At 44.3% G+C, this 17,450-nt stretch overlaps 1 protein-coding gene across 6 annotated transcripts in view; it reads right to left on the minus strand.

Moving 5' to 3' along the window:
* The window catches only part of CBFA2T2 (CBFA2/RUNX1 partner transcriptional co-repressor 2), a 168,086-nt gene that overhangs the window by 89,512 nt on the left and 61,124 nt on the right, over positions 1 to 17,450 (minus strand). For 3 of the 6 annotated variants that reach the window (XR_002326847.2, XM_020998616.2, XM_078150270.1), the window contains exon 1: positions 10,254 to 10,583. The exons of 2 other annotated variants lie outside the window; for them this stretch is intronic. Coding sequence is in view for 2 of the 4 variants with exons in the window: in XM_020998616.2 (XP_020854275.2) it covers positions 10,254 to 10,385 (132 nt within the window). In the remaining 2 variants the exon portion in view is untranslated. Of the gene's footprint in view, positions 1 to 10,253; positions 10,584 to 17,450 lie in introns of those variants that run through there. One more of the 6 variants, XM_020998618.2, reaches the window with a different exon arrangement.

Raw genomic sequence — 17,450 nt, forward strand, 5'->3', positions numbered from 1 at the left:
CCACTTTCCTGGTCTTTTCAATTCCCCCATTCTGCTTCTCCACTAATTGATTTGGGCCGAAGGAGGACAAAATGTATCAACAGAACAGAAGTATTTGTTTTCCAAGCAGAGATTAAAAATGGACAAAGGTGAAACATGCAAATACATGGGATATTGGAGGACTCGCAGTTACCAAATCTTACAGACAAAGAGACCCAACATACATGAAGTAAGGCTCTTGGTCATGGTTTCTGGATTTCTACATCCTTAACAGTAAATCTGGAGCAGATCGAGATCACAGGATCACTGATTCTGAGCTGGGAGGAACCTGAGAGGGCAGCTAGTCCAACTCTCACTTTTACAGATGAGGAAACTGAGGCCCACAGAAGTAATGTGATTTGCTCAAGGTCACACAGCTAATAAGTGGCAGAACAGGGTAATAAGCCAAGGTCCCCTGACTCGAAATGAAGTATTCTTTTCTCAGGGGGAGGCACAAGATCCTATTTGAATGTGAGCATCTGAACAAACACAGGCCAACCCTTACAGTTCCAGGGCTCCCACCCTCACAATCAGCCTGGTTTAGAGGTATAGCCCCCAAGATCAGTTTTCCTTTTAGCCTCCACCCCCAGTGAAGAGGGAGATGCTTTGCAAGGCTCTGGAAAGCCTGTGCCAATGACAGTTGTGAAAAACACGAGTCTGAATAGTGCACTTCATGAGTCAGCAGGGAGCCTGTATATATAGCACAGTGAAAAGAATTTTAGCTTTGGAGTCAAGCAAGGGATTCAGGTTCTAACCTCACCTTTAATACTTACTACTTCCATGACCTTGGGCATGTCACATGACTTTTCCTAGGCCACAGTTTCCTCATCTGCAAAATGAAGAGGTTATACCAGAGGTTCTCTGAAGTTCCTCCTAGCTCTTAGATCTATTTTTTCCAGGATGCCACCATATTTGGATCATATTTTTTTCAACCTTCTGACTACCTGGTATTCAGGTAGGACCTTGGATGCCTCCTCCCTACCTTCCTAACGAGGACTGAGGTATGACAGGTCAGGAGAGAGTATCCAAAGACAAAGTATGCCTACCACTTTGGTGTTCTGTGGATGGTCAGGTATGGACTGAAGCATCCCCTGAAGTGCTGTGGGCTGCCCACAAAGGAACTGAGTGTCTCCTGAGCTCCCAAATTCCCCACCAACCTGACAGTGTGAAAGGGAAGGCTCTCCATGTATAGGGGGAGATGCAGAAATTCAGGGAGGTAATAGGTACAGAAATAAGCAATGGGAAGAAGACAGATTCCCTTCCAACCCCCTAACCCAGGTTATGTGGCAGCCTATGCCCTTCCCATAAACTGGACCTTTCTACCTTGGTGCCTTTGTTTACACTGTTGCCCATTCCCATATAATGACTTTCTCCTGACTGGCCCCATCCCCCATGTGTTGAAACTCTATCTCCTTGTTCTATTTTGTGCTAAACATTATTTATCTTATCCCCCAACTAGATTATGAGCCCCATGGGAGCAAGGATTCTCATTCATCTCTGTTTCTCTTTCCACCCACTATAGTGGTCTATAGACAGTAAATACTGAATTCAATTCAGCAAACATTTATTAACCATTTTGATGGAGGCTACTTAAAAAGAAATACAACCACTACCAAATCATCTCCAAGCCTGGTCTGGACAATTCCCAAACCATGGAAATGCTCTTGCTTTCCTCTCAGACAGATCTCAGAAGGTCTGATGGCAGAGCTATTCTTGGCTAGGAAGACTTTCTGTGATCTCCCAGGGGGGCACATAATGTTATTCATTGCTGGACACAAAGACAGAGGAGAGTGGTCGTTAGAGCTGGAGGCAACCCAGGCCAGCCATTGCCGCCATATTCTGGACATTATCTGAAGTGTCATGACCCAAAATGCTATTTGGGGAAATCAGGCCACATGCGGTCATTTGACACGATAATGTATTTTGGGGACAGGAGAAAGAATATGCTTCGCTCATGAAAGGCTGTCCCTGTCCGAGAGAAATCAAACTCTGGGCTTTAGACAATAAAACTGAAAGTCTATAATCTTGTTTAAACTAAAGAAAAAACATCAACAACCAAACCCTCCCAAACAAAATAAGACAGTTCACTAGGGAGGCCACCATTCTTGTAGGAGGCTGGAGTAATGGATACAGTGCTGGACTCAGGAGCCAGGATAAAAATCCTGCTTCTGACACTTACTAATTTAATTGTGTGTGACCCCAGGTGAGTCACTTAATTTCTCCCTGATTCCGTTTCCTCAACTGTAAAATGGGGACAATAATGTCTGAAGCACCTACCTCACCTAACTGTTGTAAAGCTCGAGAAAAAAAATGTGTAAATGCAGTAAACTAGGAACCACAATCATTTCAGGGAAATCTGAAGGGACTAATTCCCCAACCACCTGGTAGCCTAATGGTACAAAGTCTCAAACCCTTATTGAAGGAAAAGTATAATATAACTATGCAAGAGCACAGTAAAGCAGATGGTCTCATCCACTATTGTAACAACTATTGTCTTTAAACAAGAGGCACCTGCATTTTTGTCTAAATGGAATTCTTAAACAATTGCAAAAGTATTTGGTTACCTCCCCTTGTCTCCTGCCCTTGAACAGGGAATGTCTTCTTATTTCAACAATAAATTGTGCCAACTGCATTCCAAATAATCCTCTTTTCTCCCTTGAATGACTCCCCATTTCTGTACCCCTTCCTCTCCTGCAAAATGCTTTACTTACCTATCCTAAGCTGCTGCAAAATGCGGCTGGTGGATTGTTTTCTCTAAGTGCGCTGAAAAGTTATAAAAATCAAAGTGGGAGCCTGGGAGGCAGGAGCTGCTTTCAGGCAGCAGGCCTCCTTAGTATGCTAATACATTTCTCTGCTTTCAGTCTGGCCTTCTATCTTTGACCTGCAATCATGGGACCCCTGCTGGCTGGTATGCCTCTCCCAAGAAATCCTATTCCTCTTAGTGGAGAGAATTCCCAACATGTGCAAAGTGTTTTACAAACCTTTAAATGCTATAGAAATGTCAGTTGTTATTATTATCACTGACCGCAAAAATACCACCTTTTTTTTCATCACAAGACACAGGAGATTTAGGTTCAAGTTGTACTAGCTGTGTCATTCAAAAGATTTGAGGTCTGGAGCTAGAAAGGACTTCAGGGGCCTCGTTGAGACCAACTCCATTTTACAGGTTAGGAAACTGAGGCCCAGAAAGGTTAAGTGATTTGCCCAAGGTCACATAGTAATAAGGCATCAGGGGTGGGGTTTGTACCCAGGTCCTCTGACTCTTTTTACTGCTCTACACCACCAAGCCATTTCCCCTCCAAAAGCCTCAGTTATCTCAAGTCAGACCTGCCAGCTCTGAGATAAAGCGACTGTAAAGTTCTGTGTCTCTAACATCTCTAGCAGTGCCTTGCTGGCACTGGGCCTAGATGATCTACCACTTCAGAAAGTCCAAAGTTGGGTTCTACTGACTAGTGAAGGGGCTAGCCCCACCCAGAATGTGGTAATGCCTTTTAGCACTTTAGTTTACAAACTTTCAAAACCACAAAGTGATTTTATTGCAGCAGCTCTGTTTCAAGACTAGGTTGCATAACTTCGGTCAGCAGAAATTTAGTCCTCAATTCCAATCCATACCCTACCAGACAATGCTTTGCGACCTCAGACAACACAAGGGCGCTTAAGGACCACTGCCCAAGGGAGCTATTACTATCTCCATTTTCCAGATGGGAACATGAGATAGGGGAGTATCTTGTCTTTGGTCACAAAGCCAGTCATCAGAGATGGAAATAATCACGCTCTTGACCTGTTCCCAAAGAGCTAGCTAGATGTCTGGTTCTTCCACGCTAGGATTCCCCATCCTCTGCTCCTCTAACCTCCATCTAGCACAATATCCCAAATGGGCCATCTCATTTTGTTCTTGTGGCAGCAAAGATAGAAATCCCAGGCTGCTACCAAACATGCTGCAGGGAGCATTTTATTAAGCAAACTAGAAGAACCACGGAGGGGAACACAGAACAAACACCCTATTCAAAACCAAGGGTTAAAAGGTTTGAGTGGGGGTGGGGGGTTTCAAGTAATCCCCACATTCCCACTTTTAAAAGGGTCATGCTGGAAAAGCCCAGGCTTCCTCCCCTCCCCTCCTAACTAAACTTAGGAAATTAACAAGCAGAAGATAGAAATGTTTTCCCCCCAGGGGCCCACTGGGTCCTGGGCTTGGATGTTCATGGGCGTGGTATGAAATATTTAAAGCAGTGACTAAAATTTTTCCATAAAAGCCCATCCAAAGTGTAACAACCTTCCTGCTTCAGAAGCCTCGCTTGGTCTCTGCTTGGTCTCTAGTCATCGTAAAGATTCCACATCCTGCTCATCACCCTCCGTTATTTACATTTAATATTTAGGTTGGGTGGTTGGGTGGGAGGGAGTAATTAGTTTTGCTTGTAAACCGTTCATCACAGTTGTAATACTGACCGAGCCATGGAGCCCATTGGGGGCCTAATAGATTTCAGGGCATTATACTTCGGGTAGCAGGGGTGGGGGGCTGGGCGCTGGAAATCAATAAATGGTGACTTCTTCTCTGCACAGCCCCATATGGAAGTAATCAAGCGCAAGGGTGGCAGCTGGGGCCAATAGCAGTCACCTGCAGCTGAGGGACGTGGGGGTTTCGGATGGGTTTTTAATGCTAATTTCCTGCCGAAACAATGAGTTAGAAAGCGCAGAGCAACAGACGAGGCCGGATGAATGGAGACCAAGGCGAACAATAGCTGCACCTGGTGCTAGGAGCAGGGGAACAGAGCCGGCACGCGCCAACAGCCCAGGGCACATCTGTTACCCTCGGCCGGCCCAGCCCCCAGCCCCCGCCCGCCTGGTAAGTAATCCGGGGACCGCGAAACATTAACAGCTTGCAGCTCAGCAACAGGTTTCAGTGGTGTCGTCGTCGTCGTCGTCGTCGTCCCCCCCCCACAAATCCGAAAGCTGCTGCAAGTCTTCTCGAGGGGTCTGCCCCCCATCCTTGGCAAGAGAGGCAAGAAGGAGTGACTGCCTGGGGAAGATGCACGGAGAAGTCGGAGCTGGGTTCGAATCCCCGCTAAGCCATCCACATTTATTTATTTATTCCTTCTGGGGACCTAGAGCGACTCCCATCTTCCCACCTCTCCCGCCTCAGTTGGGAATCGGCAGCTGTAGTAGTGATTGCGGATCGGGAATCAGAATCCTGGTTCTGACACTTGGTAATAAGCCTGCGACCCTGAGGACTGACTCCTTTCATCTTTAAAATTAAAGAGTGAAAGGAGTCAGTGGAAAGTCAGGGTACCAAGTAATTGATTTATGAGTTGGCCCTGAGCACTTCGTATATTGTGAAACCTTAGGCAAATCACCCAACCTCTCTGGGCCTCAGTTTCCTCCTTTGTAAAACTAGCTGTCTTCTGATGTCCCTTTCAGCTCTACATTCAAATTCCATGACCTCTAAGGTCCCTTTTGGTGCTCAGTCCAGAATCCTAAATAGAACCTAAGCTGGCAGCTTTTTTAGAAAACAACTAGTCTTACCCCCCCTCTTTTACAGAGGGAGAAACTGAGGCTCAGCAGATTAACTGATTTACCATTGGTGGCACTTGTATTAAGTGGAGAAGCCAGGAAGCTCCTCTGGCTACAAATTTTGGGCTCTGGCCCCTACACCACAGTATCCCCTAGCCTGGTAATCATTATGATCATAGACTTTTCTACTTATTTTACAGATAAGGAAACTGAGGCACAGTGACATATCACACAAGGTAGTAAGTGGCAGACCTAACATCTGAACCCAGGTCTCCTTTGGCTCCAAATCCAGTGTGTGCCTTTGGGTCTATGATCCCTCCCACTACATGCATCAGTTTAAAAACAAACAAACAAACAAAATACATCTTGTTTTTCCCCTGAAGCTGTTCAGCTGTTCCTATGCTGCTTAAGGCAAAACTGGTCATGGGAAAGGCCATAATTATTGCATCAAAAAATACAAATGGATGATGTACAGACACGTTTGGAGCCCCAGCTCCGTTCCCCACCCCCTCACCCCCAACTGTGGCTGAGCGTGTCCAGATTCTGTGCTGACACAGAACCCATGCCCTGCCCATCATCTCCCAACTGCTTCAGAATGAAAGGAGACAGGAATGTGACTGGCCCAGACCCCAGACAATAGACAAAGCCCTGCCTTTGCTGGGCGGAACAAAGGGAGTTCACTCTGGCGCCCTTTTTCAAAGTCATCCAGGGTGCGCTTTTCAAGTTTGCATGCACACAGTCTGCCCCACTGGCAGCAGCGCCCAGGATGTGAGCAGGGCCCACCCCAGAGACCGGCGGCCTTAACCACTGGACAATCGGAAGATCCAACACTGTCACAAAAGGAAGGTTTTTTGGAATCCATAATCTAACCCCCACTCCTCATTACCAGTGAATTTCACTTAAAAAAACATACTCAAATCCTGTAACCCTAGAATTCAAGACTTTTCAATCACATTCAAAAGAATGACTCTAGGATTAAGGCTGGCATTATAACCAAAGACATTTTTACTTTAAAACCATGAGACAACCAAACTGTTCCCTTCTGTTCGTTCTCTCTCCAGCCCAGCAACATGAAAGACAGTGAAGCTTAATGAGCACTAGCTTGTGAGACAGTCAGAGTTTCCTAGACCTGCCTCTGTCACTAGGCTGTTGTGTCTCTTTCCCTCTCTGACCAAAGTTTTCATCTATACAATAAGATAACCTCTCAGGTCCTTATCAGCTTTATGAAGTATTGGGCTGATATATGCACATGGCACAAGAAAAGTCCCTAGACCTCCTCTGTAATAGTATAACCAGGCCTGTAAGTATCTCTTCTCCTGAATATGTGATTTTAAGGGCTTTCAATGAATTGGACCAACTCTCTTTTAAGATCCAATTCAAATCCTCCACAACTGTACACACACAACCTTGTATAAAATTTGTTTAACTAAATTCCAAAGTATTATTTTATGATGCTGTCAAAGAACACAGTTACCTTTACCTGGCTTGTTGGTTTTATGGTATTCAAGCATAATGCTCAGCTTATCCAATAATAATCATAACAATAGGCGGCACTTATATAGGGCTTTAAGGTTTAAAAGAACTTTATGTATGTTATCACACAATATCCCTGTGAAATAGATGCTATCCCCATTTTGCAAATGAGGAAACTGAGGCTTAGACAGGATGGTAAAGTGACTTGCTCAGAGTCACATGGTTAAGCAAGCATCTAAAGTAGGATTCAAGTTCAGGATTTCCCAACTCCAACCACTACCCACTGTGTCACCTAGCTGCCCTAGGATACCGTTTTCCCCACCTGTAACGAGTGTGCACTGGAAGAGATGCTTTCTTAGGTACCTCCTAGCTCTGACAGTCTTATGTTCTATGGTCACTTCCAGCTGTGACATTTTGTGATTGTATGACCAGACTGTCCTATATTGTGTCTGCAGAAGTGCACAATTTCATTGCTCCAAAAAAAAAAAATCTTCACTTAGGACATCCCCTAGTAATCCATCCAGGATTGCTTCTTCTATTCTTTAATAATTGTATCAGGTCTCTGAGGATCCAGGATACAAGAGAAGCATATTTGTAAGGGTTTCACCTTCCCAGATTTGTTTTCACTTTTCTTACAGTGCCTACCAGGTGACTAGATTCAAGCCCCAGTCCCTTCATGGTTAAAGCACTGACAGGCTGGGCTACTTCAGTGAAGACAGCTTTCTCTCTTTCCTTTTCATGTCTATTTCCCAGTTCCATGTCTTTGCTTAGATAGTGCCCTCTACCAAGAATGCCCTGCTTCCATCACTGAACTTGAAAATCCTACCTATCCTTCAAGATCCAGCTCTGACCACCCCCTCCCTGCTCCTCTCCAACCCCAGCTGGAAATTATCCTTTCTTCATTGGGCTTTTGTTTATATTTCATTTATTCACTTAACATGTTCTATTGTACGTTATGGGTTATCTGTATATGTGTCATATCCCTCTACTAGACTGTTAGCTCCATGAGGGCAAGGGCTATGCCTCATTTATCTTTGTAGCTTCCTGAGCTTTAGTATGGCTCTCTGTACCCATCAGGGACTTATTTACTAACTTGAACTGAATTAAATCCAACTTATATCCAAATACCAAGTCCTAAGGCTTGTTTACTCTGAAGGCACATCATGTAAATTAATGACAATTATGTTTATATGTGTATCCCTCTACTAGACTGTGAACTCCATGAGAAGAAGAGCTGTATCTCATTTATCTTTGTAACTTCCTGAGCCCTAGAATGCCCCCCCCATCAGGTTAATAAAGGCTCACATAAAAATACGTACACACACATACAAGTATACACATTTCCCAGACATTCAGATTAGCCAATACAGATGTTGGACAGCTGTGCCAATATCAAATACCAAAAGGGAGATATTGTGGGAAAAAAATATAAAATCTATCCTCAAATGAAGACCTAGAAACATGTATGAGATCATTCTAGTACCCTCAGCAAGGAATAGCAAACATGCTGAGGGCCCGTATCTTAAGCTGCTTGTTCAAACCTCTTGTGGAGAACAGACAGACAGACTCCTGTGCTGCCCCTGGAGGCCGTGATGGATGGCCATGATGAAGTTCTGGGCTGACATTTCAATCCAAGATCTTTTCAGCTAAAATGATGGTAATCAAGGCTCATCAAGGTGGGAAGAATCAATCGGTAAATGTTCATTAAACACCTACTATGTGCCAAGCACTAGAGAAGCCCCAGTTCTTTAAAAAGGATTTCCTGGGAGTTTCCAAAGGACAAAAGAATGGACCAGTGTGCCCCAGGGACTGTCCAAAAGCCATAGGGTCCAGAATCTGGCTCTTGGGATGACTTTCTGAAGTTTTCGCCCTTCTGGTAAGGTTCTAGCAGGCTCACTTACATATTCACATCCAGAACACCCCTTTAATTGTTATTTGCCACAAAAGGCTTGTCTTGGGAACTAACTAAAGGCAAGGGAAGAAGTGGGCTGTGGCAATGGAGACTCAGGGTGGTGGAAGCAGGCAGAAGGAAGACCTCCTGGGAAAAAAATAATCAAGGCTGTGGGGGACTCTCAGCCCAGGGTCTGGATGGATGTTGTCAACCTAGAGCGATTATGATAGTTTTACTGCCATGGATGAACTCTATTCCCTGAATAAACTGTGGTGGATGCCTTTAAAAAAAACAGAGCCAGAAAATTTTAGAGCCAGAAGGACTTTAGAAGTCATCTTGACCCCACGCAAGAAGTGCTTATTTGGTAAAAAGAAAGTAAAACAACCCTGTGTATGGACAAGACCCGGATTCAGAGAACCACGTGTGAATCCCGGCTTGGCTATTTTCTAGGTGGGTGGCTGTGGCCAAGTCACTTCCTCCTTCTGCTCCTGAGCCCTTCTAGGGCTCAGCTGCCTCCTCATCTGTGAACTGATGGGGCTGGACCACCTGAGCTCTGAGGTTCCCTGGCTCTAAAGCCCTGATCTTAGGAACGGAAAATGAAGCACATATACACAAGGAAGGCTACATGTGGATTTGTTGCATTAGAAAACTACCTAAACTTCCTCCCAGGGAGGGCAGCAGGAGCGGCTCCCTTAGCTTACATGAAACACACAGAAGCAACCATGCACCATCAGGGCAAAATCTAGTCTTGAAAGCAGTTGGGCTGAACAGAGACAGTAATAGCAAGGATGGCAGACTCCTTGTGATTCTATTAGGAATGACCATGACTCTACCAGCATGAAGTCTGAACGGGGAAAAAAAAAACCTTCCCCCCTCAAAAAAAATGTTTGTTTCCCATCCTGGACCACCAGGGTCCATCAGGGTGGTGCTAAAGGAGACAGCCCTTCCTCAGCCATATCAGAGAAGGACCTAACCTGGTCATCTATCTATCTATCTATCTATCTATCTATCTATCTATCTATCTATCTATCTATCTATCTATCCTCTGTTGAGATGCCTTTTCAAGACTGCATTTCCAGGGACAAGAGTCACGAGTTACTCTTAGATTGTTGCCCCAAGTTTCCCGTTTAGCAAAATGCAGCATTTGCACGAAGGCAAATGACAGAGCTGGCCAGGCAATGTGGTCAACCCAAAGCTACCCTGTGCAAAGCCAAGCAGCCGCCTGTAGGTTGGGCTCTTCTACCAAACCCCCAGAAACACTGCATCATTTCTCACCTAAGACACCCAGGAGCTCTGAGAGGCACCCGAGATCCCTGCCTGTCTCAGCATAAAAAGAAACAGCAAGATGAAAAGTCTCACTTACCCTAGATGCCCAGATGACCACAATCCAGATGCCCAAGAAGCCAAATTTATCTGAAATAGGAATAAAATGCTCCTCTTCCCCAGCTCCTGATCTCTGAGCACAGCCTGGGACCAGCCTTCCTCCTCCTTTCATTAGCTGGACATGTGTCAGCTCTCTCACATCTGTGATTTCTCACTGACTAGAGCTGCCTGTCCAATTCCAGGGAAACACAGATGGATCCCAGATGGGAAGGTCCTGCCAAACAGACCAGCTCTTTACCTTGCCAGAATCCCCAGATACACACACACACACACACACACACACACCCTCTCCCACTCTCCTCTCCCTTTCTGTCTCTCTCTCTCACCCCTCCTTTCCTCCCTCCCTGTTACCAGGGCTCCTTGCCAGCTGATGTCACTAAGTACACACCTCCCAGTGGTTCCTGGCCAATCTGACATTAACGTGTTAAATATGCGTAATTTGTTTATGGCTGACAATAACAGCGATGAGATTGTGCAAACTCTCCCCATGATCCCCCAGTGGATGAGCAGAGGGACAAGGGTGCAAAGGCAAATGCTGGGACATCATTTATCTAGCAGCTCTCTAACGTTCTCTCTCTTGTCTTCTTGCTTTCCCTATTGTTAGACTAGCTTCTGCGATTGCTGGGGCCCCCTTCCATGCTCTATATGACAGAGGCAGTCATTCCAAAGGACACCTCTCCCTCCTCCCCCCAAGAAAAACTGGACTTGAACATGAACTCAATTGGGGCAAAGGTAAACTTGAAAACTCTGGGAGGGAGAAAACAATCTGAGATCTGTGGAAATCACTCACATAAGCCACCTCTCCACCCTAGATTCAGTAGCACGGCAAAACTGGCATGTGTTTAAAATTAGACAACTGCAGAAAGGCCTGGGAGGCTGTGAAGAGATCAGACCAGTAAGGGGAACACACACAACTGAGGGACAGTCAGAGGATAGGGACAGGAGATGGGCAGGAGAAGGGGTGCGGGTCAGCCACTGTGGGGCTTTCAGAGTTAATATTAGCATGTTGATACTAGCTCATATCCTGCTTTTATAGTATATTAGAAAAGGGAGAATTAAGTAGAAGAAAAAGAGAGAATTAAGCACATTCAGATTTGCAAACTTGATGTTATGTTTTCCCCCTATTTGAAATAACTGATACTATCACCCAACTACACTGGAAAAACTCCATGCAATGAGCAAGAGCTGTCCAACAAATTATTCTTCCCAAGGAATATAGTGGGGAAAGTACATCAGGGTGGGAGGTCCAGCCTTCTCAAATGGACCTGTACTGTCCCCTTCCCCTTCATGTCCTCAATTCTCTCCCTCTATTAGGAATCATACTTAGGCTCAAAAAATGGCAGGGAGGGATGGTCCAGGTCAAAGCCAATTCCCTATTCCCACTGTTCTAAGTTCTATCTATCTCTTTGACTTCTTCTTCTTCCCTCCCTTTCTAATGTATGAATACAGAGGCTTAGCCCTACCCTCTCTACACTCTGCCAGCACAGCCATCCTTAAAAGTATATCCACATGTTTTAAAAAAATAAGCCAAAGTGGGAGATGGTGGTGTGGAAGAAGAAACAATGCACTGTAAGAAGGGCTGGACAGGTCAGGAGACCTGGGTTCAAGCCTCAGGTGTAGCTCTAATGAGCTACATGACCTTGGCCAAGGTCTTTCCCGTGTCCAGGCCTTAATTTCTCCTCTATCAAGTAAGGATTCAATGAGATGCTTTCTCGGTCCACCACCTTTTAGACTGTTACTGATAACTATTGTTTTTGCATCACAGACACTTATAATTTGATTCCTTGTCTCTTCCAATCTGTTGTAACAAAGGAAAACCAGGTAAGGAAGACCAACCGACTGTGTCTGATAGTGTATATACAACAGTCTGGGCTCACTGTCCCCTATCTTAGCTCTATTCTGGCTCTAGTACTCTACAATTCTGTTTTTTTCTTTACTGGGGGAGAAAAGGTTAAGGGAGAATACAAATTAACCAAAAGAGACTCCTGTTGTGAAGTTTAATGTGGAGCTAAGGTCATGAAAACCCACAGCTCTGCAACTAACTTACTATTAATTCAGGAGTGAAAATAAATGATTAGAAATTTACATTGCCACTTCATCAGTCATAACAGGACTGCTAAATGAGTCAGTTTATGGGAGACAAGTGGCCTTTGCAGGACGAGTGACCTTGACAGGCGAAAGCCTTTGGGTGAGTTTCCTCATTTATAAATAAGAGGGCTGGATGAAATAGATGGGCTTCTAAATTTCCTTTTGAGTTCTAAATCCATAATCCCATGATCCTGTAACCAGGACAAGCCTACAACGAGAACATACCACCTAAAGATGGATCATTATTTTTGAACTAACCAACTTTGCTCTGACACCTTCCCTGAAAGTCGGGTCACTAGAAGTTCTGGTTGTGCAAGGGGCCATCTAACATAAAGAATCACAGAATTTTAGAGTTGAAAAGGACTTTCGTTGCTATCTAGTGCAACCCGTACCAGAAAGGAATTCCCACTGTAACATACTGGACAATTCCAGGCTCTGTGTGAAGACTTCCAATGAGAAAATACTCAACACCTCCCAAGGAAGTCCAGTGAAAGGCCATGTGATACAGTGGAAAGAGGGCCAGATTTGGGGATAAACAACATGGGTTCAAATCCTAGCTCTGACGCTTATTATCTATGTGACCTTCTACAAGTCAATAAGCCTCTCTGGACCTCAGTTTCCCCATTTGTAAAATGAGGTGATAATACATAGCCTTTAAAGTCCCTTCTAGTTCTCCCATAATCTTCTGCAGTTATTCACATGTTTTATCCCACTTCTAGACAATGATTTCCATGATGGAAAGAAACAAGCATTTATTAAACACCTACTATGTGCCAGGCAATTGTGCTAAGTTCCTTTACAAATATAATCTCATTTGATCCTCACTCACAACTCTGGGAGGTCAGTTCTATTATGATCCCCATTTTACAGCTGGGGAAACTGAGGCAGACAGAGGTTTACATGACTTGCCTAGAGTCATACACCTCGTAAGTATCTGAGGCCACATTTAAACTCAGATCTTTCCAGCTCCAGGCCCTACCTGCGTAGGTGGTCAAAGGAATAGTGTCTTGGGTAGAAACTGTAGAGCTTTTGGTCTGACATTGGGAAAAACTTCTTACAATGAGAGCTATCCAAAAGAAATGAGTAGGAGGTAGTGAGCTCTTTTCACTGGAGGTGTTTAGGAGAAGGTGACAACTTCTTAAGGATGTGAGGAAATTCCTAGTCAGGTACATTTTGGAGTGAATGACCTTAAAAGTCTCTTCCAAGTCAGATTTTGGGGTCTCCTTCAAAACCAAGGACAGTATTTCATACCCAAGAGATACATAGTAAATATTTGTTTAAATGAACCAGGCTGAATGCAACCCATACCGAAAAGTCTGACATCTCTGGTTGATGGGCAAATTACTTCACTTCTGGGGGCCTCAGTTTTCTACTCCATAAGAAAGGTAGGAATCAATGATGTGAAGGCCCCTTTCATCTATAAATTATGATCCTAGAACCTCTATCAGGTCACTCAGAGCCTTTGGCACAGATTTTTTCAAATGTAGACAGCACAGATAGAGATGCTACCCTCAGTAGTTATGTGCTGATCCCGGCCTGGGGCTTTTTCTCCCCAACCAGGCTCTAGACAGACACTGACGAACCTGAAGGACAAGCACCATGGTCTCCAGTACCATCCCCATGCTGGACACCCTCCTTAGGATGTTCCAGTCTGTTACTGTCTCTCCTATAAAATGTGACTCCAGAATTGGATAAAATACTGTCTGCTGAACTGAAATGGGAAATGAGGATATTAGGACCATCTTCACACTCCTTAGCTCCAACGCCGAATTATCATGTCACATTGCTGACAACTCATATTGAACTTGGCAGTCACTAAAACCCCAACCCTCTTTATCACCCAGCCTGCTGTCAAACAGGCCTTCCCCATCCTGCACTTGCCCAGCTGATGTTCTGAATCCAGGTGCAGGACTTTACATTCATCCCTATCAAATTATGTTGCGATAGTTTTGACCCATTGTTCTGTCCGCCAAGAGCTTTTTGGACCCCAGCAGTAACTGTTCTGACATCTGACAGCTTTCCGTCCCAACTGCATGTCATCTAGATATTATATAACCTTTCCTTGTGTTTTCATCCAAGTTATTCCCTAAAAAGTGTCAAAAACAGGGCAAAAGACAGATCCTGTGGCTACTACAGGAGAGCTTCCTAGTGGATGACAATGATTCCTTAATCATTAGCCCTAAGGTATGGTCCTTCATCCAGTTCTGAAGCCCTGTAACTTCAGCCAGCCAAAACTGACTGTCAGGCAGTGGGCTAGGTGCTGAGGATGCAAACACAAACATGGAACTATCCCTGCCCTCACAGAGCTCGAATTCTATCCCATAGTTTGCTATCTTGTCCCCAAGGATATGATGACATACTTTATCAGCTGTCATCACCCAGGATCCTCTACTTAACAGCACAGGGCCATGTAGAATTTATTTTAAAGGGTCACCCAAAGAGCTAACATTTTTTTAAAAAGCACTGATGGGGGCAGCTAGGTGGCACAGTGTATACAGCACTGGCCTTGGAGTCAGGAGGACCTGAGTTCAAATCCGATCCCAGACATTTACTAGCTGTGTGACCCTTGGCAAATCACTTAACCCTAATTGCATCAAAAAAAAAAAGTACTGATGTCTTAGAGAGGTAGTATTTCATCATAATGCTTAAAGAGTTGGCTTCAAAGCCAAGAAAACCTTGGTTCAAATCCTGTTTCTGATACATACGTGATGATGAGCAAGACATTTAACCCCTCACTGCTCTAGACAGCTCTAAAAGGCTGAGCTGCAGAGAATGTCTCTGGATTGGAATTTCCTATACCAATGAAACCACAAGTCCAAGCTCTATCCCTGTCCTACCACGGTTTCAGGGGGGTAGACCCTCAATTATCTGAAAAACATGGCCATTCCAGAGCCTCACATTTCCCAGGGATTTCCAAAACTCAAACAAAATATAAGAAAACTCACCTTCACAAAACACTCTTCTGCAATGAAATACTTTATATCTAACCTCTGATAACTTCCCAGCTTGAAAAAAAAGGCTAAGATTTTAAAATTACCTCTGTATATGTATAGTTTAGAGGAAAACTTTGCTTGCAAATACGCTCCATGGAATCTGGCTATATTACCTATTAGAGTGCCGCCTCCCCTCTCAGCTGGACGCTACAATAGCCTCCCTTTTGGTTTACCTCACACTCCAGTCCATTTGACATAGCAGCCAAAGAGATTTTCCTAGAGGTCAGTTCTGACCATGTCACTCCCCTACTCAATAAACTCTAGTGACTCCCTATTACCTCTAGGTCAAATAACAACTCTTCAGTTGGGCAAATCAGGCTTCTTCCTACTTTTTTTTCCTACAGAACCCCTTGTTTGCTTTAAAACTTCAAAACTCTGCCCAAAGACCATCTTCTAGAGGAAGTATTTGCTGATATCCCCAGATGCAACTGCCTTCTTCTCAGAAAATTACCTTTTACTATATTCTATGTATATTATTTACACATCTCTTTATGCACATATCTCTCCCATAGAATGTAAGCTCCCTGAGGGCAAGGGCTATTTCAGGTTTATCTTGATATCCCCATACCTAGCATGAGGCTCATGCCATAAAGAAGGTACTTAAAACAAGGTAATATTTAAGTTCAGGTTTCAGCAGAATCAAAACTCTTGTCACCGGGACAATGTTCAGACATTTCTAATTTAATAACTGTCACCTAACATAGCAATTCATAGACAACATACTTTCCTTACAACCACCTGTGATGTAAGTATTATTATCCCCAGTTTACATAATGAAGAAGCTGAGATCAGAGAAGGGAAGTGACTTATCCAGAGTCACACAATGAGGGGCAGCTAAGTGGCCGCAGTGGATCTGGAACCAGGAGAACGTGAGTTCAGATCCAGCCTCAGACACTTGATACTTACCAGCTGTGTGACCCTGGGCAAGTCACTTAACCCCAACTGCCTAAGGGGAAAAAAAAAAGAAAACCACACAAAAGAGCTGCTCTAAATATTTCATGTTGGAGAACAATTTGGAACTATACCCAAAGGGCTACAAAAACGTGCATACCCTTTGATCCAGCAATACCACTTCTAGGGCTATATCCCGTACAAAAATATGCATAGCAGAGTCACACAACGAACAAGCGTCAGAGCCGGATTTGAACCTTGGTTTCCTGAGGAGCTACCCATGGTGCCTTCCACTACACCATGCTGCCTTTCATAATATAACACCTTATAATAAGTTATTATTTACTTATGAAACTACAGAACTCAAAGAAGATTTCTCCGGCCACAGAATCATCACAGAAATCGGGGAACTCCCCCGTGAGCACAAAGTCTCCTTGGGGATGAGTCACTAGACCTGCTAGGCCACAAGTCACAATGCAGTGAGATGGCAATCAACACTTGCATCCTTTCAGCATCACTTATAAACTCCAGTGGTTCCTTGTTGTCTCCAGGAATAAATACAAAATCCTGTTTAGCCTTCAGAGTTCTTTGTAACCCAGCCCTGCCCCTCCCTTTTTCTACACCTTACTCCCTACACACACTCCACAACCCAGTGACCCTGGCCTCCTGGCTGTTCCATGAACAAGACGCTCCCTCCCTCAGGCCCAAGCATTTTCTGTGGCTGTCCCCCATGCCTGGAATACTCTCCCTTCTCAACTCTGTCTACCGACTTCCCTGGCTTCCTTTAAGTCCCAATTAAAATCCCATTTTCTACTGGAAGCTTCTCCCAATTTCTCTTAATTATACTGACTTCCTTCCGTCAATTATTTCCTATTTATCCTTTATATAGCCTTTTTGTATGTTGTCTCCTCCATTAGACTGTGAGCCCCTTGAGGGTAGGGACTGTCTTTTGGCTCTTTTTGTATCCCTGGCTCTTAGTACAGTGCCTGGCATATAGCAGATGCTTAATGTTTACTGGATGATTTTACTGATTGAAGGACTCAACCTGAATTGGCAAAGCAGATAAAAAGTTGAGGGGACAGAGTCTCAAGAGATAAACAAGGCAGATATTTATTTACTGAACCAATATATAAACCCTATACTCTAAGGCCAAAGCATGCAGTGGAGAAAGAGCACTGTATTTGGCATTCAGAAAGCATGAATCT

This window comes from Phascolarctos cinereus, unplaced genomic scaffold (assembly GCF_003287225.1).
Source record: "Phascolarctos cinereus isolate Bilbo 61053 unplaced genomic scaffold, phaCin_HiC Scaffold_2;HRSCAF=192, whole genome shotgun sequence".
Classification (NCBI taxonomy): Eukaryota; Metazoa; Chordata; class Mammalia; order Diprotodontia; family Phascolarctidae; genus Phascolarctos; species Phascolarctos cinereus.